Source organism: Micromys minutus (assembly GCF_963924665.1).
Source record: "Micromys minutus genome assembly, chromosome: 7".
Lineage (NCBI taxonomy): Eukaryota > Metazoa > Chordata > Mammalia > Rodentia > Muridae > Micromys > Micromys minutus.
In genome coordinates this window covers 57,167,660-57,192,491 of record NC_137976.1, presented here as the reverse complement: position 1 = coordinate 57,192,491, position 24,832 = coordinate 57,167,660, and the positions used below count along the sequence as shown (strand labels likewise).

The 24,832-nt window shown below is 43.2% G+C and overlaps 1 protein-coding gene across 1 annotated transcript in view; it reads right to left on the bottom strand.

Annotated features, from left to right (window-relative positions):
* SLC49A4 (solute carrier family 49 member 4) overlaps nucleotides 1-24,832 on the bottom strand; it is a 67,545-nt gene that overhangs the window by 40,751 nt on the left and 1,962 nt on the right. Inside the window, exon 2 of the mRNA XM_080919026.1 lies at nucleotides 10,807-10,900. Within this exon, the coding sequence (XP_080775152.1) occupies nucleotides 10,807-10,900 (94 nt within the window). The remainder of the gene's footprint in view (nucleotides 1-10,806; nucleotides 10,901-24,832) is intronic.

The following is a 24,832-nucleotide window of genomic DNA, read 5'->3' as shown; positions in this document are numbered from 1 at the left end:
ATTTTCATCCTGAGCATAACCTTACTTTACCAGCCCCCTGGGTCTTACTGGACTGCTGAAGCCACAGACTAACTTTTTAAAAACACAGCGAATACTTCCTTGGGGTAAGCTGGTGTTCTTTACTCAAATTCTTTTTTTGTTTGTTTGTTTTTGCTTTGCTTTACAAGACAGGGTTTTTCTCTGTGTATCCCTGGCTGTCCTGGAACTTGTTATGTTAGCCCAGGCTGGCCTTGACCTCACAGAGATCAGCTTTCCACGTGCTGGGATCAAAGGCGTGTGCCACCACCATCCAGTCTTAAATTTTATTTTTAAAAATGAAATAATTTATAATTAAAAATTACTTCTCTCAGACTTAATATGCCAACAATTCAGGAACTTTCTCCCAACTCTCGGTCTTCTTCCACCCAACATAAACTCACTGATATTGAAAATGGGAAGTCTAGAACAGTCTGTGCTCTTCGTAGACCAAGAAAGGTTCCGAATTAACTTCTGGAAAGAGGAAGTTAGACAAGGAGAGATGGAGACCCTGGGAAGTCCCCAGTTTGGACACTTTGTTAGAGGCTCTATTTTTAAATGAAAAGTTAGTGTACTTTTCAATCTTTAAACAATTTTGGCCAGTTATGTCTGGATGCTCAATGCAGCTCCTTGACACTGCAGGGAACAGAGAACACTCTGGCCCTAAATACTGTTAATAGTAGCTTCTGAAATACCAGTTCCAGAAAGGACAGGGATACAGTGCAAACCCACTGAGGCAAGAAGGCTTCTTCTGCTCCACTTACTGTAGAATCTTGGCTGAATGGCCCAATGTCCACTACCCTCTTACCCCTCCTCCATCCCATAGTCCCCTTTGCTGTCTAGACGGTTTTACTTCCATGGTGTCTGTACACAAATGGCTTTATGTCTCTATAAAGACTAGGACCCACAAGTGAGAGAAAACATGCAGCATGTGTCTTTCTGAGACTGACAATCAGCTCAGTATGGCTGAACCCATTTTTCTCTATGTCTGAAGAATCCACATTTTGTCCATTCTTCCGTTGACAGACACCCAGGGCATGTCTATAACTTGGCTCTTGTGCACAGTGGAGCAGCAAACACTGGTGTGCAGAACCTCTGCGATAAGCCAACCCTGGCCCTTCTGGGCAAACACTGGCAGGCAGCATTGCTAGGTCACGTGGTCGTTTGATTTTTGTTTTCTGCAAACTTCTATACCGATTCCCAGAGTTGGACTAGTTCTTAAGCCACCAGCAGTGTGTAGCGTCCTCACTTACATCAGTGTGTGAGGTCCCCCCCTGTTTGTGTCTAGGGCAGGACTAGATGTCACTTCTATTCTGAGGTGAGATGGAATATCGATCAAGTTTTAAATTTGCATTTCTCTGATGCTAATGATAGTGAAGGCCTTTTTTTCACATTTACAGGCTGTTTTTATTCCACTGTTTGAGAACTGTCTGCTCATTTCATTGGCTCATTAACTGCCTGAGCTGTTTATTTGTTGGCATTTGGTGTTAAGAGTTCCTACACGAACCCTCAGTTCTCATTCTGCAGGCTGTCTCTTTGTTGACTCATTTCTTTTGCTGCATGGAAAACTCTTTAGTTGCACGAGATCCTATTTGTTAATCGTCAGCTGTATTTTCTAAGCAGGCAGAGTCTTACATAAGCACCCTTGCCGGTGCTGCTATCCTGAAGCACTCCGTACTCTTTCCTCCTGTCAGCACACAGCCTCCTCACAGTTGTGATGGACTACAGCCACCACAGCACAGGCAGCACCTCATGTCACCCACAGTGCACTCCTTCGTGTATAACATAATGGCCACAGGTTCAGATCACATAAACACTACTGTGCCCACCACCCTCCCGTCAAGACAAAAGTTTGTGTTACATTGTGCGGTGGAAACTTGAGGGTTCTTTGGCAAGTTGGTTGGTGGTTTGCTGGGGCAAACGTGAAAGAATGAAAGTGGACACAGATGAGAAAGGCTAAGGCCGACTTGAAGAAACTTTTCACAGAAGCAGAACACATGAAAGAATAGGCAATGAAGGATTCTTCACTAACAACACACATGGTTCGCCTTTCATTGTGTAGTTGAGCTGCATCTGTCAGGACTCCACAGACAGAAACGCACTAAAAAAGAGTCTGGTGGTGTGCTGCAGTTTGTCGCTGCTTCCAAGGACTGGGGCTGATTAGATGCACGTGCTGAGGCAAGGCACATGGAGGGCACATGATGTCTAAAGGGTATAAATAAAACTCCACGGAGTGACAGAGACAGCGCTTGGCTTGCTGGCACAGCTCACTGTGCAGTGCTTGTGGGTCTCACGTCTTTGCTGATCTTTGCTTCCCTGAGAGAGGCACAGCTGAGAACTTCTCCTGGTGTTCCTGTTGGTCCCCCCTGCTGTCCTGAGCCAAGGCTGAGGTCAGGCTGTCTCTACTAGGTCTAATCATCACTGTTGCTAACTCAACTCTATCAAACTGCAGTTACTTCAAAGGACCTTTCTAAACAGGTCCACTTCCCCCGTATCCTTTCTTTTCCACGATCTTTGGTGGGTGGTGGGCTAACAGGAAGGTTAATAAGAGCCATCATTAACAATAAGGTTTGAAAAAATTAAAGTTACATTGTGTTTCTTTTTGGTACTGTTACTCTTTCTCTTGATAAACTGGGAATTTTCTTTGTGTGTGGAGAGCTGGATACTTGTGTCTAGTGCATGTGGTAGGAGGATACATGTGTGATGCATGTGGTAGGAGAATACATATATGTAGTGCATGTGGTAGGAGGATACATGTATGTGATGCACGTGGTAGGAGTATACATATATGTAGTGCATGTAGTAGGAGAATACATATATGTAGTGCATGTGGTAGGAGAATACATGTATACGCTGCATGTGGTAGGAGACACTTTGTGGGTTCGTGTGTGTTTACGCACAGGTTGGGAGGCCAGAGGTCTATGTCAGGTCTGTGTCTTTTTTGTTTCCTTGCTGAGTGGCAAGAATGGCTGCCACCAAGCTTGAGAGATCTGTCTCTCTGTTCTTGTTTGATCATCTGGTGAGGTAGGAAATTATGGGGAATGATCCTGACTAAAGCCCATCTCTTGGTCAGTATTTAATATTTAATAAAGCTTGCTTTAAATCTGGCCCATAATGGTGGAGGTGGTTTTTCTGACAATTCACAGGATTAACAACAGAACAACCCTCCTGCTCCAGCCTATTCTGGATGATCAAACAAGAAACACTATGTTGTCTGATCTGGTATGTTCTGGGATCTATTTGTTAAAACAGGTTAACCTGTTCCCTGAATGAGAAATTAGTCAAGAGATATGTCATGCTTGGCACTGCCCTAGTGCTTCCACTGTAGGCCAAGAGGGCTGGTGACCCGTACAGACTCACAGTAAAGCCATTATGGATGATAACCAAGAACCGGGTGGGAAACCATGACAGCACTCTGAGTTCCCTGCCTCTTGCATTACTGTGGTTTGGATCTAGATCACAGAATCTCAGTAGTGAGGCTTGGACGATAACCTATTGTGCAACCTTCGGGAGGTGGAGCCTCGAGGAAGAAATCTGGTCTCATCCTGCCTTGTGGTACATCTCTTGACCTGACACTGCCTTATACAAGGACAACAGGGCCAGATAACTATGGAGTAAAACCTCTAAAGCCAAGATTATCCACACCTCCACTTAAGGTGACATTAAAAGTTTTTTAATTGTTATCATTATTACTTTTTTTTCTTGAGTCGGGGTTTCTCTGTGTAGCTTCAGCTATCCCAAAACTCTGCAGACCAGGCGGGCCTGATACTCAGAAATCATCTTTGCCCTCTTTTGCAGGGAATGTGCCTGACCACATGATGAGCCTGTACCAGTGAGAGGTGAGATAGATGGTGTGTACAGCCTCTGCTCATCACCCAAAGGTGCTACAGTACCCCACTGAGGAGCCAACTCTGGTCACATGGTCGGGGTGGTCATCATAGGGGATGCTGGAACTGCCAACTTCTCTTAAGTACCTTGCTTTTCTTTTAGACTGTTGTGGGTCACCTCACAATATTAATATTTGAAAGAAAACTAAGCTTTTATCAAGCTGTATTTTTGGTCTCTTTGTTGCAGAGGCTGGCCTATCTTTATTAAACCAAAAACAGGTTGTTAAGTAAATATTGACTGAATTATCAATTCAAATGATGGAATACAGAAATCAACATTTATTAATTAGGACTACTGTTTCCATTTTCATGGACTTTTTTTTAATTTAAAAATTTTGAGATTATAATATAATTACACTGTTTCTCCCTGCCTTTTTCTCCCTTCAAATACTTGGTTTTGTTTTTTAAATGCTTTGACAGCTAATCTTAGTTGTCAACTTGGCACATCTGGGAAGAGGGGGTCTCAGTTGCAGACGCAGACGGCCTCCATCCGGCCTGTGGGCGTGTCAGTGGGGTATTTTTGTGATGGCTAATTTGATGCAGGAAGGTTCGTCCTCTGTGGTGATGCCATCCCCAGGCAGGTGGCCTGAGGTGAATCAGAGGCAGTGAAACAAGCAATAAGCACTGTCTCTCTGTGGTCCCTGCTCGGCCTTCTCCCAGCGATGGAGCAGAAGGAAGAAATGCCCTTTCCTCCCACACTCATTTTGAGCAGTGTTTTATCATGGCTAACATAGAAGCAAACCAGGACAAGTGCTTATGTAATTTTCAAACTACCTAAAACATTTCCAACACACATTGTCCCACTTTGCGATTTATTTTGAAGCATAAAAGTATCTTGGTATCAAAATATTAACCTGAGCATTCCCCTAACCCTAATTGCAGGTGGTTGTTTCCCTGTTGATCTCTTTACTATTTTTATGCTTAAGAAAACAGACAACTCTTTGGGAACAAGATTTACTTTGGGAAACAGCTTTGGGAACGAGGCTTACTGGTTTTTTTTGACTCTGTCATGGATGTACTTTGATGCGTGCTGCAGAGTAAGGAGACTGCTGTTTCCTAACAGTAACCAACTTCGGGGACAGCAGCTACGCTCTACTTCCTGGAATGATTTAACAAGCCCATCCACTTGTGTTTCCACTACACTATAACCAACAACAGCTTCTAGCCTATTTTGTTCTTATAACCAATTTGTGTGGGTAAAATAAAACAAACTCTTATTTTGAAGGAAAAAAGCAATGGACATTTTCACCAGCCTTTGAAATACTCTTAAATTTTAATTTTTTTCTTGGGGCAGACTATGGTGACGGTGGTGGAGGGCTTGCCTAGATCTACATAAACTAGTTATGGTATGGTGGTACACTTGGGAGGTGAAGTCAAGAGAATCAAGTTCAAAGTCAACCTCAGCTACAAAGGGAACAGGAGAGGCCAGCCTTTCTATCTACATTATGACAGACTCTTCCCAACCTCCCCCAACCAAAAAGTCAGAGAAAAGCTACATTTGCTTTGTGTGTGTCTGTGCACATGTGTCATAGTGCGTGTGGAGGTCAAAGGACACCTTGCAGTAATAGGTTATTTCCTTCTACCACGTGGGTCTCAGGGGCTGAACCTAAGTACACTTCCCTTCTCAGCCATCTTGCTGGCTCTGAAATATTCTTAGTGGCCCAATTCAAGCTGCTCTGAAAAATCTCACCCACATGCATCATGTGGACCTACACAGGCGGGAGAGGAAGGAAGTGAGTGATCAATTACCTGCTAGCTTTGCAGTTCGAACCTGGGCAATGAGACTGGAGTATGTACCTGATATGTATGTGTTTCATTACCTATATATGTATGATATGTTGAGCAACAAAAAAATGTAATATTCCTGTGTGATGTTGGGAGCCTGAGAACTACCTCAGACATCAACCTATCACAATGTCAACAAAAAGAAGGACTTAGTGCCAAAGCTCTCATTTCGCACCTTCCTCTATTGAAGACTCACTGGAGCAGCCATCCACAACAGTCTTGAAGCCCACCTCAGCCCCATGCAAAAACACTCAACAACATGATCCTAGAGCCTTAAGAATCAAGCAGGCAACAGAATTACTAATAGTCTATGTCTTCAGGATTTATTTTTGTTTTATGAGTGCTTAGCCTGCATGTATCTATGTGAGTGTGCCTGGTGCCCAAGGTGGCCAGGAAAGGTCATCAGGTCCCTTAGAACTGGAGTTACAGAAGGTTCTGAGCAGGTATGTGAGTGCTGGGAACAAACTCAGGTCCTCTGCAAGACCAACAGTGCTCTTCAGTTCCTAGAGTCTAAGCAGTAATTACCTAACACTCACTTATGTGATTATATCACAGAAGGGATTAGTGAAATGCAATGTAATTAACTGCTACTTAAAGTGAAAGTACTCTGCCCTAGGCAGGTAGTTCTCAAGTCTAAGTGAGCACAAGATTACCTAAAAGACCTCCTTAAATTTGTTAGCACTGGAATGGGGACCAAGGGTCTAGGTTAGTAAATGGGTAGTTTGTGGAATTCATCTTTAAAGACATGAACGTAGGGGAACCTTAATTTTATATATTTATAGAAAAGAATCTTGGTTCTTAAATGTACACATCAAATGATTCACATTTCTACATTGAGGAAATTTACATATAACCCTTCCCCGACTTTCTCTCTCTCTCATCATTCAGAGTCCACATGCACAAAATGTGGTGCTTCGCCAATGGGAGAATGCTGAACTGTGAGTGACAGCTCCCGGAAGAACACACTCTTACCCTGAACCTTCAACAAGGCCGCTCAGTTACAACTCCAATGACCGGGGAGAATGGGATGCTCCTAGTCCAAAGCCAAATTACCTTAGGCCAGCCATCTTTAGGCTCCTTCATGGCCCACTGACTGCCCTCTTTTGTGTGTGACCTAACATCTTTGTGACCATTACGTACAGACTGCGGGTTCCCACCAAGCAGAAGGCTAAGAATGCTGCCGCTGCATCAGAAGCCCACAGTGATGTCTGTGAACTTCCTACATGGTGCTCACACTGAGGTATTGGAAAAGTGTCACGAGTCACTTACAAATCTCTTTGTTACAGAGGCCAGGGTAACCTGAATCTGTTCTCAACCATTGCCATTCATATCGGCTCCAGAGTAAGTTATCTCTTATCTTCATTGAAGCAAGAGTTGTTTTCTCATCGACATTTAGTAAGCACTTTAATTTCTCTTAGTTGAAAAGGTCATACATATAGCCCTGCATACGGGGATTGTTTTATTTTTGCCAACTTGACACAAGCTAGAGTCATTTTAGAAGAGGAACCTCAATTGATAAAATGCCTCCATCAGATTGCCTATAAATTGTCTGTGGGGCATTTTCTTGATTAATGACTTATGTGGAAGGTGTCAGCCCATGGGGTTGGTGCCTGGGTGTTCTGGGTTCTATAAGAAAGCAGGCTAAGCAAACTGTGAGAAGCAGCCATCCTCCAGGCCTCTCTGTATTAGTTCCTGCCTCCAGGTTCCTGCCTTGAGTTTTTGCCCTGACTTTCCTCAGTGATGGACTATAAGTTGTAAAATGAATATATTTCCCCAGAATATACATATTGCCCAGAGACAACTGGCAGCAATGGCTTCTTCTAGAATGAGTCCTTGCTAAAGCTGCCATGTATACCTTTGCTAGTATGCTAAGTAGAAGCACACTAGACAAGCTGTTCTAAACCACACTTCTTTACTCAGAAGCACATTTTAGAGACAGGCCACACACCTGCAGAACTGTTACCTTTTCAGAGCCACAAACAATCCCACAATCCCCTGCACAGGCCTCTGTGGCTGGCAGCTGGGTAAGCCCAGCCTTCCTCTATCACAAAGCTGCACACACACGGGTGTGCCTGCCACCTGGTACAGCTTTGCAAGTAGGCTAATTCTCTATAAATACACCGAGTAAAGAACACGTACACTCTAAACCAGATATATTGCCCCTATGCCCTGCAAATGGGACATCCCAAACTGTTCCAATGCCAGCAATGCCAGATAGGTATCTGATTACTGTCTTAACTTTAGTTTATCTAGCCGCGACAGAAAGCAGGCTTCTCTCCACCACGTCTGTCATTTACATATTAATTTCTATTATTGCTTGTCTTACCCATTCCCTCCGGGGTTGTGGCTTCTTTCTGACTTAACACAATTACTTCTAACTAAAAAAATGGCCCATTTGTCCTCTTTGTTGAACTTCCCACTTTCCCTGTCTTTTGACTTTGTTTTCAGTGTGGTTAGTTATTTGACTACATTTAATGTGGCTTTCGGAGTTTGTGTCTTAGTTGCCAGGCTCCCTTCTTGCTCAGCTTCTTTAAAACAACTATTTCCTAACACCTTTATGGCTTGTTTTATATATGTAGGCCTTTGATACAACAGGAATTTACTAAAGCAGGAAAGCAAGAAGCTAGGTTTCTTACTGCTTTTTAGCTTCTAAAAGCCTTTGAGCAAATGGCCTTTTCTCCACAGTCATTCGAAAGACAACTTGGCCAGCTGTGAGACATTTTTTACAATGGAGCCTATTTCTAGACAAACCTATGTTTATCAGAACCATTTTCTTCAGCTGTCTGACAGTGTTAGTAAAGCTACTCAATGTCTGCATTGACAGCGCGACTCTGAATGAAAAGGTAATAAACGTGGCTCCTGTTATGGATGACTGGTACATCTGTGGCTAAGGACAGAATTCACTTACTGTAACTTTACCCAGAGGAAGTCTATCTTGTTTGTGGAGCATGCCACACAGCACTGCACATTATAGTGTAATGCCATTTTCTGCTACAGAACATTTATAGGCTCTTTTGGTCGTTGTTAGACTGGACCTGAGGAGAACTGAGTTATGATTCATTATCTGGGCCTCCCCTCTGATCTATGATGTTATTTTAAAAAGGTGGCAAAGTATATTCTCCTGGCTTTTCATCAGGACCTTCAGATAAGGTACTATATTATAATGCATTAATACATTGGTTGACATATTTATCAATAATACACCCATACCACTCAAAGGTGGAACCCATTAGAAAGCACTCCTCAAAAAGCTGCTATTCATGTATCCTGAGAGTCACGGGTCTCGAGATTTAGGAAGTCAGGGTGGAGGGCACCATTCTAAAAGGCTGGGTCAGAATTCAAAAAGCTCCATGTGAGGTGGGCCCACAAAACATAGACTGTCAAGTTTCAGTGACGTTTAAATGAATTTTGTAGGTCTTTATTCTACCCACAATGTCGTATAAACTGAAAAAGTAGCACTCTAGCACATTTTTCAGATAAAAATATAGGTTCTAATTATAGTATTTTCATTTTGACAGCTGCACTATGAATTACTGTAGGATACAGAGCATCTTACTCCAGGAACCTATTCTTTACCAATGAACACAAGACTGAAAATTAAATTTACACCATCTTCATAGGGAAGGGTCAGTATCTCTGAGCTGTTCTCCTTCCTGTCCACCCTTTCTTTATTGAGCTCTATTTCTCTTCCGCTTCACTTTCTCGGCCAGAATGCAGACCTGACTCTACTTCTGGAATCATAGCTAGAAGGATGAAGAAGGGAGCATTGGATGCAACAGCACAGGTGGTCCAGAGCAGAATGAAAACCAAAGGCTGAGTGGCATCTTCAGAGTGAGGCTGCATTTTAACTCCGAGGATGCTTAAAAACAAATCTGCACTGCTTTAAAAAAATTGAGACCACATCAAACACAATAAAGACCTATCTCAAGGAGGATGGATGCTTACAGCTTTCCACAGGAGCCCATGTGACTTTTTCTGGCTTTCTTTTACAATGTAAAACATTTGTGACTTAAGTTTCTTGAAAAGATAATATATTTTGAAAACCAAAAAAACAAACATTTTTTAAACTGTAAGCTTCTGCTCTAAACGAAAGCCACCCACCACGCCTCCTACGTCTATCTCTATCAGATCAGATCTACAAGAAGCCAGCGACTCCGCCTCATCTGCACCACCTCTGACCTCTTCTCACATTTGCACTCTCAAAGGTCACCCTTATCATTCCCAGAACTCCTTGCAGCCAGGCATTTCCTGGATCCCCAAATCATTCCCAGAACTCCTTCCCAAATCTGCATCTCCAGAAGTGATTTCTCCAAAATACAGACTGAATTTGGCCACATTTTCACGCTACCATTGCTACCACAATGTCCAGCAGCCATCTCCCCTGGCTTGTTGACTAGTCTCCCAGTGGCTTCCTTATTTTCACTGTGACCTCCAGCCTCCCCACAGACAGAACAGCAGCCTGTGTTGCAGGACTCCACAGTCTAAAACCTCCAGCAGTTCTGTAACTCAGAAAATGCCCTGAAATCCAGACAGGAGCTCACACAAACTTAAAGGACCCAGCCCCAGGCTTCCACAGTGCCTATCACTGCTTGGACTTTAAGTCTTTTCAAAGAGCCACTCACTTGGTTCTAGCCATGCTGCCCCCCATCCCCCACCCCATGCCAGGGGTGCCCTTCCCTCTTCTGCCATCTATAGCCATGGTTCTCTCTGCACAACCGAAACTTCTCTGTCCCATGGGGTAATTTTATATCTCCTTTATATCATTACCCCTATTTAGGCTCACTTGTTTTCCTTATGGAGATACTGCCTGCACATACATATGTGCACCGTGTGCATCCTGTTGGGAGTCCCTAGAACTGGGGTGTAGAGAGGGGTGTTAGTTGGACCTGTTATCTGTGCATTTCTCCTGGTTTTTATAGCTGTTGAGTAACAAGAAGATTCACTTGCTTTTGTCTCCACAACTAATCCAGCATCTTCATGTGACAAGAAACTAAGTTAACCATTAAACACAGTAAAAAGGCATCTTCCACACCTGTGACTCTCTACAGATCTCATTAACAGAGACTTATAATCAATCAATAAGAGATTAAAATGTGCAGAAATGTCATACAGGACTTACCTTTTTTTAAGGCCTAAGTCTGATACAGGTATGCATCTTAGACCAGTTCCCAAAACCATAAGAAAGGACGTCAGAAGCACAGTGACCCGCAGACCTAAGACGGAAGAAAGCACCCAGATGAGTTCTGTGTTCATGGGAGCCCAGTGTCAACTGGAATTCCTTTGTGTAATTCTTCTGCTATTACATTCTCACACAACAGCTTTTCCCTAACGTCTCTAACATGAGAAGGGAAAAAAATAACTAAAACAGTGGTGACCACAAAGACCGAGGGAGAATCCCATCTCTCTAATCTCCAAAGAAATGTCCAGAAGGTTTTATCCAGCTATCATAGTAAAAGTATGTAAAATAAATTTAAATTTTATATCTTAGGCATAGACACACATACACAAATAAAAGTAAAAATGAATATATATACATCAAATGTAAAATTCCAACTTTCAAATTCAAGGTGGCAATAAAAACTACATTTGTCACCAAAAATTATTCTAAGGCAACGGGTATGTTCAGATGGTTTCAACTTATAAAATGATGCTGCTAGACATGGAGAGCTGGCTCTTGTAGAACACTCAGGCAGCTCACAAGCATCTATCCCTCCACTTCCAGGGGCATCAGCACTCTACGAGAGACAGGTTTAATGGCTGCGTGCTGCACCTCTTCATTCCCCCTTCCCACTCTGAGTGACGAGTCCTGAAAAGTTGGGTAGGTAGACTGAGCATGAGGGATTTTCATGGGCAGGAACTGGGTGAGAAGGAGTAGAGAGAGACAGATCAGATTTAGAACTGCAGAAGAAAATTTATCCAAAATGTAGGCAGAAAGGGAAAGCCGCCCTTTGGAGGGCTGCACAGACAAGACATAGATTTAGAAGGTGTTGACCAGGAGTACTGGAGGGAAATGTGTGCTAGCCAGGCGGAGGGTTAGAACTCCCCAGTGAGCTAGTCAAGGCATCTTTCAAATTAACTGGGCTGCGCTCCTGTGTGAGTGAGTGTGTGTGTGTGTGTGTGAGTGTGTGTGTGTGTGTGTGTGTGCATGCACTTGCCTTTCACTCCACCAGTCTGGAGCACAGAGAGGATTAACAAACTACTGCTACATTAATGGAGCTACTGACACACCCGAGTGTCAGGAAACCCTGCCTAAAATTGCAACTACCTCCCCCAGCTCAGAGTGCAAGTCACGTTGGGAGAGGCTAGGCTATATGGGAAGTAGACAGTTATTACAACAGGACTCCACGACGCTCCCCAACCATGAAGTAGGCCCTTATGGTGATGCATCTGCCTGGGTGTCACCACGATTCTGTCAGTAAACCTTTGTCTGTGCTCTGTAAGAAAATTTAGCAAGTTCACTGATCACCAAGTTGAATTTTGGCAAAATCATACTTAGGTCTGTCTTTGGTGCCCATCTGGGTTTACTGATATTAACGTGTTCCCCGAGGAAGAGTTAACAACACCCCTATCATACATACATAAACACACACACCACACACAAATAATAAAATAATTTTTACAAAATGGAGACATTTTAGACATTTCAGAACCCTGGCTGGTCAAGAATTTGCTGTGTCTACCAAGTTAAACTTGAACTAACAAAAATCTACCTGACTCTGCCTCATGGGTGCTGGAATTAAAGATGTGTGTTACCATGCCTGACAAGTTAAAATAAAAACCAAGTGTGTGTAGTTTTGTTTTTGTTTGTTTTTTCATTTAAATCATGGCTCAGGACTTCAGGAAATAATGAGCACCAGGTAGTTTTGCCTTTGTATTCTTAATATGATCAGTTATTTTCAAATGTGTGCCAATGACTAGGCATATAAAAGGGCAACAGAAAAACAAGGTGTCGAATGTCAACTTGACACAACTTGGAGTCCCAGAGAAGGGAGTCTTAACTGAGGAACTGTCCAGATCAGATTCAGGGCGTGGGGGTGGGGGTGTCTTGATTGATAATTGATGTGGGAGGGTCCAGCAACCTTTCCCTGGGCCTGGACTGCGTAAGGAAACATGAGACAAAGAGTAACCCCATATCATCAGCCTCCCTCCAAGGTTCCTGCATCATCTTCTTGACCTGGCTTCCCTTTTAAAATGAATGAACTGTTACCTGGAATTATGAGCCAAATAAATCCTTTCCTCCCCTAATATGCTTTTGGGCATGGTATTTGCCCCAGCAACAGACTGAAAGAGAAGGCAGAGTAACCAGAAACACACATGATAGCTGAACACATACACACACCTGCACTGTGAATACACAATGAACCATATAATGATGCTGCATCTGCCCAGGTTTGGAATGCTGTTCCTCTTGTCTCTACTGAACTACTATTACCTTATGTCTGTGGCAGCCACATCACTCAGGTGACTTATACAAGTCATGGTACATACAGGTAGCCCCACATTCTTCCAAATAGTCCCAAATTCAACATTTGAAACCATGCTACAAAGAAAACAGAACTAAACAATTAATGAAATGTTTTCCTTTTCCCAAAAAAATGTAGTAGAGAGTAGATGGTTAAATGTTTGATTTTCAAATCTCTTCTCTGCCTGGAGGAAACTGAAAGTCAACAAAACGATGATTATGTAGAACAAACATCACAGGGAAATAAATTTAAGATCCCGATCAGGCACATAAACGCCACCCTGAGAATACTCTGTGATAGGAATGGGGCAAACTTCATAATATTCTTATATAATCTGAATGTGATTAATGCAATTTGGCAGAAGGAATGCCACAGAGAATTGTGCTTTCTGTAACAAGTAATGCATACATACTGCTCATTACTGTTCCTACTAGCAGAACATGGGCTTGGAAACGGCAGTTCAGCCACAGGAAATAGTGTGTAATTAATGAAAAATACACACTCGGCCATAAATACCCTAAAACTGCAGGACAGTACTTTGTTCTCAGTTATTCTGGACACCCAAGGAGACACCAGACAGAGCTTTACATTTTATATTGTGCACAAGGTTTATCTTCCTCCCAAGGATTCTGCTTGTAATTGTTGAGGCAGACAAGAAGTATTGGGTCACTAACTGTCATGTGATCCAAATAACCCATTGCTACTGCCCAGGACTCGTCTATGCAGGACGCTTTAATTAAATATACGATGCAATAATAGCTTATATAAGTGTAAGAATGAATATAAGTGTAAGAATGAGGAGTTCCTAAAAAGCTCATTATTAAAGCAATTTTAGATAGACACAGCAGTTATACAAACAGAGAAACTACAAGTAGGCTTTTTTGTTTAATTGTTGCCAGTGTGCTACTTAACCTATTGCATTTAGACTCAGTCTTGAATGGAATACTCTTCCTGTTATGTGGACCGTAACAAGGCAGGACTCTCTAATTGCATTTAATCAGAGAGATATCAAGTTATCCCAGGAGAGGGATAACAAAGGATCCAGTGAAGCACATTTAAGAGAAAACTAAAACTTACATATGAGCAACCCTCAGGCGATCATATATGTGACGGAGAAAAGCATGTAAGGAAGGGCATGGTGGAGCACACTCCCACAAGCAAACAATATTTGGTCTGTATTTTGCATACAGACAAAATACCCACACACATAAAAGAAAAGACAAAATAAATCTTTTATAAGTAAATTTAAAGATGCCCATAATTATACTAAAGGAAAGTACAAGTATTTAATAAAATAGAAACAAAGAATCCAGATGAAGTTAACTCAAGAACAGAGCTGCAGGGGCAGTTCTTGGGTGACAGCATGCTTGTCCAGGGGCCTTTTTCCTTAGGTGGAGGGAAGACAAGCCTGTTTGCTGCCAAGCCTCTCTTCTCTCATCACCTCAATCAACCACAGACACTATCAGAATGATGACACTGTGCCTACTTATCCTGCTTACAACTGTGACACAAAAGATCCAAAATCCACAGATCATCCTTATGCCACTGTGTGTCTACACATCCGTTAATCCAACATCTCTGACATCTCTGACTCTGAAAGCCCACTGTGCCTTCTGGAGGGCTCAGCACAATCACCGGGACCGGCCTTAAGCTCTTCTCCACCTTGTCTTCCACAGTGAATCCCCACTGAGGATGCTGCCTCCACTGCCACTTCCCAAGCATGCTGGTGCTGCTGCCTCAGAGCTCTCCAGTCTTTCTTCCCTCATACATTTTAAGATTCTCTATATCACTGGCCTTGAGCGGTACGATTATGTTTTGATGTCAATCTGATGATACGTTCTGATGCAGTTTTATTCCTGTTGTTTCTGCTGGGATTCCTAGATATGCAGGATAGAGAGATTAGGCTTGAAAAGTTTTCTTCCATTACTTCTTCAGGACATCTTTTTTTCTATCACCACATTTTATCTATACTTCATCTTGACCATCTCCTCCTGAGATTCCAACCACTTGTATATTAGGACATTTAACATGGTCTCACTCCATCCCATAGGCAAACACCAATTCCTGACATTATTACTGATACTCTGTTATGCTTGCAGACAGGAATCTAGCATGGCTGTCTTCTGAGAAGCTCTACCCAGGAGCTGATTCAGACAGATGCAGATACCCACAGCCAAAGCTTAGGGACTATTACGGAAGAGTTGGGGAAGTCTTGGGAGCTTAATGGGGATAGGAATTCCACAGGAAGACCAACAGTCAACTAATTTAAATCCTTGGAGCTCTCAGAGACTGAACTACCAACCAAACAACATATAAAGGCTGGACCTAGGCCTCCCCGTACATATGTAACAGATGTGCAGTTTGGTCCTCATGTGGATCCTGAACAACTGGAGTGTGTTGTTGTCAACACACCCAAAAGATGCTGTCTGTATGTGGGATCTTCTTTTAGCTGGGTTGCCTTGTCTGCCCTTAGTGGGAGAAGATGTGCCTCCCAGAGACTTGATGTGCTATGGTGGGGGGATACCCAGGGAGCCTCCACCCACTCAGAGGAAAAGGGGAGGGGGAGGAAGGATTGTAAGAGGGGGTGACCAGGAGGGGGCAGTGAGCAAGATGGAATGGGAATGAGTAAAATATAAATAAATAAATACAAATAATAAAATAAAAAATAAAATGGTCTCACAAATCACTGAGCCACAGTACTCGATTTTTTAACTAAAAGTTAGATACTAATTAAACTTTTAAAAATCTATGAGTTTAATGTTGGCCTTTTAATACATTCTATATTTCTCTTAATACAGCTGAGCTTTCTTTTACCTTCTTAAGTATATGTTGGGTATATTTACAAAAGACTTTTCCATTCTGGTTGTCATGGGTATAAGCCATGTACAGTCTTTAGACTCATTCTTTCTTGCCTTCTCTTTTAGAGTGTTTCTGTTTTGTTCTGTCCAGCCTCTGGAAATTTTTTTCAGACAAACACCTCTCGTAGATCTAGAATTTTTTTTCCTCTGGGGCTTCTTTCTCTTTAGTACTGTACCTAAGAATTCTTTTGGCTGCCTTGATTTCCTTTAAAAAAATTTTTTTTGACATGTATTTTGTGTGTGCGAGCAATTGTGAGCATCAGAGGACAATTTACAGGAGTTATCGCCATGTGGGTTCCGGGGATTAAAGTCAGGTTGTCAAGCATGGCAGCAAGAACCCTTGCTGAGCTATCTCACTAGCTAAAGACGAAATTTATAACTGCCCTGTGGTCTTGAGATGGTTTCATGGGCTCCACGTAGACAGAGGACAACCTTGAACTTCCTTCTGTTCACCTCCAGTGGTTGGGATTATAGGTCTGTATACCACTATTCTGGTTTAAGGGATGCTGAGGATGAGAGCCAGGGTGTCTGACATGGTGGATGGGCATCCTACCAACTGGGCTACATTGCTAAGTCTGAATTCATAGACTGTTGAATTAATATTTCATAAATAAATTCCAACAGCAGGTTTGGTACCTGCCTCAATGCTTTATGTTCCCGAATGAAAGACACACACACACACACACGCACGCACACACACACACACACACATCTCCATGCAGTTAATCCGAGTTACTACTTCTCTGTCCTATCTAGGCCGCTCTGGACTCAAAGGGCCGCCCAACTGGGCCACGCTCTCCCTGATCCTTCACATGATGGTCACATCTCTCTGCCCTGCACTCTTCTCAGGCATGGTGTCTCTCTCCGTCACTCTCTCCTGGAATCTCAAGCTCCTTTCTCTTCTCCTAGTCCCAAGCCTGGGAACCCTAAATTCCAGCCTCTGTCTGCCCTGCCCAGCAATTGGCTGCTGGTCTCCTTATTTACCCATCAGACCCACTGGTGGCAGGTACCCAGAAGCTATGTGCAGACATCCCCCTGCAAACTGGTTTTTAGAGGGACATAATTAGCACTACACAGCTACAATGACCGAGTCTTCAACTTAGGAATGACAGCTTCTCTGTCTTAGCATTGCTCCTCTCCAGGGAGTTAGCTGAAGCCATCATAAGGATCACTGCTGTGTCCAGTTGTTCACTGTCTGAGATCCATGTTTCATATACTTCTTTGTTGTTTGGTTTTAGTGAAAATCAGTTCGTGAATTTTCCCCGAAGGCTCTGTTAGCTACTTTCCACTGCTGTGATAAAATACCACAGCCAAGGCAACTCGGAGAAGGAGGGACGGGGTCTGGCTTACGGTTCCAGGGGGTCTGAGGACAAGGTGGCAGGAGCGTCGTGGCTGCTGACAGCAGGAAGCTGAGGGCAGACTGCAAGTGGAACGAAGCTGTAAACTCTCAGAGCACAACTTCTTCAAACAGCACCACCAACTAACCAAGTGCTCAGGTACCTGAGCCTGTGGGCAAGGAGGGGCGCTCAGGAGTGCCTCCACATCCCACTCCCTGGCAACCATAGTCTCACAGCAATATCATAATGCAAACCACAGTTAGTCCAACTTCAAAATCGAGACTCAAAAGCTCTTAATAGTAACCCTCTGCTAAAGTCAAATAAGCAAATTACAGACTTCCAATACTGAACAGCACAGAACATAGATGACCACAACGAAAGGCTCGTGATTCTTTAAGCCAGTATGCAGCACTCCTTCCTTGATTCAGCTTATATTCATGGTCCCTTTTTATATCACTCTCAACATAACTAACCCTTTATTCTTGGCATAGTCTTTATTTGTTCCTATTTTCCTAGTAACACACACACACACACACACACACACACATACACACGCACACACACAGAGAGAGAGAGATAGACAGTGTACATAGGCATAAAAGTTCATTTCTGCTCTTGCCTAACTCAACATGTCCAATAGAATAAGGCAGTGATCATGTAACTATGCAGACTCTTTTCACATCAAATTAATAATCAACCATTTAAAGTAGGCTGAAACAATCCAACCACCAACTTCTAATCAATATGTTATAAGTCCATAAGTTATTATTTCTCTAATCCCTCATCTCATTCATCAAGGATTAATTTTGTTTCAGATTTTTTGAGACATAGGGCAAATTAAGCCCCACGAGCTACTATCACCTGCATCTATCTGAGGAACATCTTCTGTAGCAGTTAGTACTGAATAATGTAAAAAGCCACCAGGCCACACTAGCTCTGGCTACTCTCTGGCCCAGCAGGGGCTGCCCTCTCATGAGTCTCTGCTGCAGACACTGCTCACATTCCCAGCATCTGCACGCTGTGGTTATAGTCACAATTTCCAGTAACCCAACAAAATCAAAACTCTAGAAGCTTGTAATTTATTAATGGGTAAATTCTGTAATTTATGTCAGTAAATTCTCACTCCAGAAAATGTCCATTCAACAAACTCAGAGCCAGTTGACATCAATATAAACTAGATAAGACAAACTGTACTGTAATTATCCATCCCTTATAGGCTATCCATATCTACTTGTGGCTATTTAAAGCCACACAGGGGTTGTTCAGCCTGCTCTTCCTCCATCTTGGTTTCTTCCTCTCCTGATCTCTCTCATCTCAAAACCTGTCCCCACCTTTCTTTTTCAGTGCCCAATCACAGGCCATGCCTTATCTTGTACCTGCCCTCACATGCATATAGACAGCAACCCACAATCTTCTTGTCTTCTGTTACTAGTATTAGTTTCAAGGCTCCTAAGGCCAACTAGTCTGTTTCCTCATATATCCCATAAGGCTACTGTATCACTGAACAAATCCCACTGCAGCTGGCAGTTCCTATACACTGCAGGCCTCTCCTCTGGCTTTATTTATATATCCAAATGACAGTTTCATCTATCTTCATGAATATCTAACAGGCATTTCAAACCCCTAATCTTCATGCCATTTCTCTTAAATGCCTTTCATAATCTTTGTGTGTGCGTGTACATGTGTGTATGTATGTGTGTGTGTGTGTGTGTGTGTGTCTCAAATTCAGAGACCAGCCTGCCTCTGCCTCCTGAGTGTGGGGATTAAAAAAATGTGCCACTCACTACTCTTGGTCTCCTTTCCATAATCTTATAAATGCCGTAGTCGATCAAAGTTCTATTCTCCAGTTACTAGAAAGTTAAGAGATGCCTTAGCCTTCTCTTCCTTCACATGCTATATATCCAACACATCAACAATACTGAGAGTCTACTTTTGACATGCATGTCCAGTCTAACCTCATCTCAACCCCTCCACTGCTACCACCTGGGTTGGAAGCCAGCACTGGCTCCATCTCCCATGTGAGCTTTTCTACTAGCCTAAGAGGTCTTCTTGCTCCTGTAGGAAAAATCAGGACAGCAGCAGCAGCATCTTTCCTCCTCTGTTTAGAGCCTCATAGCTAAACTCACTCCTAAGAGCCAATGTCCTTACAGTGGTTGAAGAGGCCCAGTCTGAGCCAGCCTCTCTAGCTCTCTGACCCCATCTCTGACCACAGCTCCCAACACTGGTGCTACTCTAACTCCTCAGGCCTTATGTGACAAACAAGGACCTTTGCCATTACCATTTCTTGAGGCTTAGTCTGTTGCTATGTATTATAATTCTAGTGAGTTCTCATGGTTACTAGTTTTCACTGTGCAAACCTTGTTTCTAAACTATTGGTATCTTACCTAGGGTTTTACTGCTATGAATAGACACCGTGACCAAGGGAAGTCTTTATACATTTAACTGGCTTATAGGTTTAATGGTTCAATACATCATCATCAAGGTGGGAACATCCAGGCAGGTATGATGCAGGCAGACAGAGCTGAGAGTTCTACATCTTCATCTGAAGGCTGCTAATGGAAGACTGACTTCCAGACAGCTAGAATGAGGGTCTTAAGCCCACACCCACAGTGACACACATACTCCAACAAGGCCACACCTAATAGTGCCACTCCCTGGGCTGAACCATTACATTCAACTATAAACCATTCCATTCCACTCCCTGGCCCCCATAGGCTTGTTCAGACATATGAGTCTATAGAGGCCAGACCTAAACATAGCATAATGCAAAAATACATTTAGTCCAATTTCCAAAGGTCCCATAGTCTACAGCAGACTCAACAATGTTCAAGTCTCTTCTGAGATTCATCCAATCACTTAACAGTAATCTCTAAAGCAAGACAGAAAACAAGCTGGGCAAACTATAAACTCTGCATCTCCCTGACTGATGTCAAAGTGGTCTTCAGATCTCCAACTCCTTTTCATCTGTGTTGACTGTAACAAACTTCTTTCTCTTGGGCTCCAGCTAACCAGCATCAATTGTCCCAGTAGTCCCTTCTATTTTTCACTCTAAAGCCACATGGCCAAGCTGCTGAGTTATGCTGCTTGCAGGAGCTGGAACAACCCCCTGGTTCTATGACACTGTCACTAGCTTTTTTTCCAATTGCTTCACTGCCCAACCTTGGCTGTCCTGAATCTTGATCTGTATCTTGACTTTGAACCCGGATATCTGCCTGTCTCCTGGGATTAAAGATGTGCACCACCACTCCTAGATTTAAGCTTTTCTTCACCTAGAACTTGCTCAGTCCCAGCCTGACCTTGAACTGAGAGATCTGCTTGGCTTTATCTCCAGAGATTAAAGGTGTGTACCACCATGCCTGGATCTAAATTTAGCTGGGTAGGATCTTGCCCCAAAGTCCTACTCCCTTAATCCTCTATCCCCTAGAACACAGGATTCAGGTCCATTTCACTTCCTGGTGCCCCTTTAATACTCAAACCATATATTTTATATATTTTTTCCCTTTATAATGTTGCTACACTTGATCAAAATGTTCTTTATGAGACAACCAGAGAACAGAGTCTCTGCTGGGCTTTTTTGAGACTTCCTTTGACAATGCAATTAATGTAAATCTTTTCACCTGAGCTTCAAGTAAACTCTTCAGACAAGGGCAAAAAGTAGTTACATTCTTCACCAAAATAACTCAAAAACAGTCTCTATGCCACATACTGAAATTCTTCTCTGAAACCTCTTGGGTCAGGTCTGCACAGTTCAAATAACTCTCAGAAACAAAGTCTTCCATATTCCTACTGGGATGGCCCATTAAGGTCTATTTAACATATTCTACAGATTTCCAAACCCAAAGTTCCAAAATCTATTTTTCAAAAACAAAAGCATGGTCAGGCCTATCACAGCAATACCCCAGTCTCTGGTACCAACTTCTGTCTTAGTTAGGGTTTTACTGCTATGAACAGACATCACGACCAAGACAAGACTTATAAAGGACAACATTTAACTGGGTTGGCTTATAGTTCAGTCCATTATTATCAAGGTGGGAGCAGGGCAGCATCTAGGCAGGCAAGGCTGAGAGTTCTACATCTTCATCTGAAGGCTGCTAGTGGAAAACTGACTTCCACTAGAATGAGGGTCTTAAGCCCACGCCCACAGTGACACACATACTCCAACAAGGCCACACCTCCTGATAGTGCCACTCCCTGGGCCAAGCATATACAAACCATGACAATTAGTTAAATAAAAATGTCTGTGGCCAATTACTGGATTCATTAGAGGTAGGCAAGTTATCTGGGTGGGGGTTGCAGAGAGAGGGGAGAGAGGAAGAATGCAAGGATGGGAGCAAGAAGGGGGGAGGGACAACATGAGAGATGGGACCATGAGCAGCAGCAAGTATTTGGAGTACACTGTACACAGCTGGAGAAGTATCCAGGTCAGCTAGGAAAGTAGGTAGGGGTTACCCCCCCCCCTCCATAATTGTCAATGCCAAATACAATAACCATAGCTGGAGTTGCATTCATTTGTGAGTCGGGAATAAGTATAAATTGGACCAACTACAGCCATTCTCTTTCTGCAGACATTCTTGTCCAGCACGACAGGCTTCCCTCTTCCTTCAGGAGTCCACTCAAACATACCTTCCACGTGAGGCCTGTGGGACAGTTTACATAAACTAGAACTCGATAGGTCACACCAAACTGCACACCCTTCCTCCTTTACTATTCTTTCTTTCTTTCTTTCTTTCTTTCTTTCTTTCTTTCTTTCTTTCTTTTTTCCTCTGAAGCATTGCCTGTCCTCTCTGCTTCTCAGTCCTCTCCCTGGACAGACTCTGGGAGCCTCTGTTCCCAGCTCACCCTGCACACTACACTGCTACCGGCTTCACCGCTCTTGGTTGCTTTCCAGGGTGCACAGACTTGGCACTATTACCTCACTAACACATTCTTCTGTTTCCTCACTGGTGAATGGGAAGGGGTGGAAAGGCTCGGCACCCGTTTCAGAGAGATAGCAGAGCTCTATGCCAAGCAAATGAGAGCTGCACACACCCCACCCTGCCACCCCAACCCCGTGAGCAAGCCACTGAAAGGGAGAACTTGCTGTGTGTGGGCGCAGTTGAGACACCAGCATTATGAAAGTGTCTTAACTGCTCCCACTGAAAAGGAGAACTATTCCTAAAAAAAAGAGCTTTTGGGGAGGGTTACATGTGTGTACCGTATGCACGCAGGGGATCCACACTACTACTCCCTCTCCAGCCCAAGGGGGAGATCTTAAACCTATTGTTTTTATTGCTTCAACCAATGGAAAACACAAAATTAAATTTACCATACAGATACAGGAGCTATGAAATACTCCCAAAAGCAACTTATTTTCTAAAGGGAATAATAATGTCTGATGTAGACAGCCATGGATGATAGATGTATTCATACTAAAAACTAACATCCTATAGCACAAAAGCAAGAATAATAAACTTTGTTTTAGGCTTTGTATTCCTGCACAAACATTACGACCAAGAAGCAAGTTGGGGAGGAAAGGGTTTATTCAGCTTACACTTCCACATTGCTGTTCATCACCAAAGGAAGTCAGGACTGGAACTCAAGCAGGTCAGGAAGCAGGAGCTGATGCAGAGGCCATGGAGGGATGTTGCTTACTGGCTTGCTCAGCCTGCTTTCTTATAAAACCCAGATCTACCAGCCCAAGGATGGCAGCATCCACAGTGGGTTGGGCCTTCCCACATCAATCATCAACCAAAAATACGCACCACAGGAGGTGGAGAGATGGCTCGGCAGTTTAGAACGTATTTTTGCAGTTCATGCAGAGGACCCAAGTTTGAATCCCTATGCTCACATCAGCCTCCCTCCCCACCACACACCCATCTAGAGGCATTTTTCTCTAAAAGGATTCTTTCTTTCTCTAGATGACCCCAGCTAGAACCAAGTTGTTACAAAAACTAGCCAGTCTAAGAGTCATTCATGCTAAAATTAAGTGAAAACTTTAAGGAAGTAGACAAATCACAAAACAGACCAGTCTTTCCTGAACAGGAGGTTTCTAGTAAGTCAATGTCATAAGGAAGTCTCCTCTGCTTTACCACTTAAAACAATGTGAACAACCCCTGGTAAGTCAGGTTTTCTTGTTCATCCCCTTAAGACCCAGGGTTATGGTGGGGGTGCTCATCCTGCTGTGTAGAATGGAGAGTATCTCACTCACCAATCAAATAAAAAATTAGTAAGGCTATGATTAAACCTTTTCTGATTTTGTTTTTAGCACACACACATACACACACATTCGTGTAACTTGTGCATGTGTGTGATGTGCACATCTGTGTTTGCAGCTGCATGAGTACTGGAGAAGCACACTGGGTGTCTCTTTCTCTATCACTTTCCACCTTATTTTTAAAGATTGTCTTCCACGGACTCTGAAGCTCATTGGAGCTCAAGGGAGCCTATCCTCCTGCCTCGGATGCCAGGCCCATCTTTTATATGGTGCTTAGGGATTAGAACTCGGGGTCACTTGCATTCATAGCAAGCACTACTATCCACTGAACCTTTTCCTCAGCTCCTTAATTGTTGCTTTCTGGTGACTCTTAACATGGCCAACTTTTAAAGAAGTGACTAGGGAATTTCCAGATTGGAAAAAAACTCGAAATGAATCTTAAGACAGAAAATAAAAAAACAAGTAACAGTGAAAACATTAATGAATCCAAGGAAATTCTGTAATTCGGTTTAGAGGCAGACAGTAGGTCCCCAAAAAAACAAACAAGCAAACAAACCTCCCATTCAGTGTGCTGCAGGAATTGTTCTGGAATAAGCAGCCCACATCAATGAAGAGAGGGAGATGTCTCTGGTGGACAGAAACCAGGACAGCCCCTGAAATGCTTCAAACACAGGTTCAGTTTGAATTCCCAGTTTATATCCAAAACCACAAGGTATGGTGGGCAAGCAAGCTAGGTTTTTACAGAAGCCATCAGGGCAGTCAGAGGGTTGTTTCCATGACCCTGTGGTCCAGCTATTTCCCCAGGTCATATTGTTTCAGGTGGCACGTGAAGTCAAGCTTGGAAAACAGACAGACAGTACAAGCAGTGCTTTAAGTAAGTCACTCCATACACCAGCATCTAATTGGTCTCTTCTGCCTTGTCCTACTTCAAGTGCTTGTCAGAATTCTCTGCCAGCCCTTCCTAGCAGAGCTCCACCAGTCCACATGCCCTTCCACTGCCACACACCCCTGCCCACCAGCCGATTCTTCACTCCAAAGTTACACCACAGTCCTTCCTTTTCAAACTATACACACAAATCTACAGCTCTCTTACCTGCTCCTCCTGTGGTCTACCTGCCTCAGGTGTTTCCTACAGCTTCCTTTTCAAGTTGCCTGACTTGCACACCCATCGCCAGTGTTGCCAAACAACTCTAATGTCATAACATCACCCCAGTCTGCCAAATGATCCCCTTTAAAAAAAGGAAAAATCAACGCGCGGGACTGAACGCTAGTGTAGAACATATCAAAGTGACTT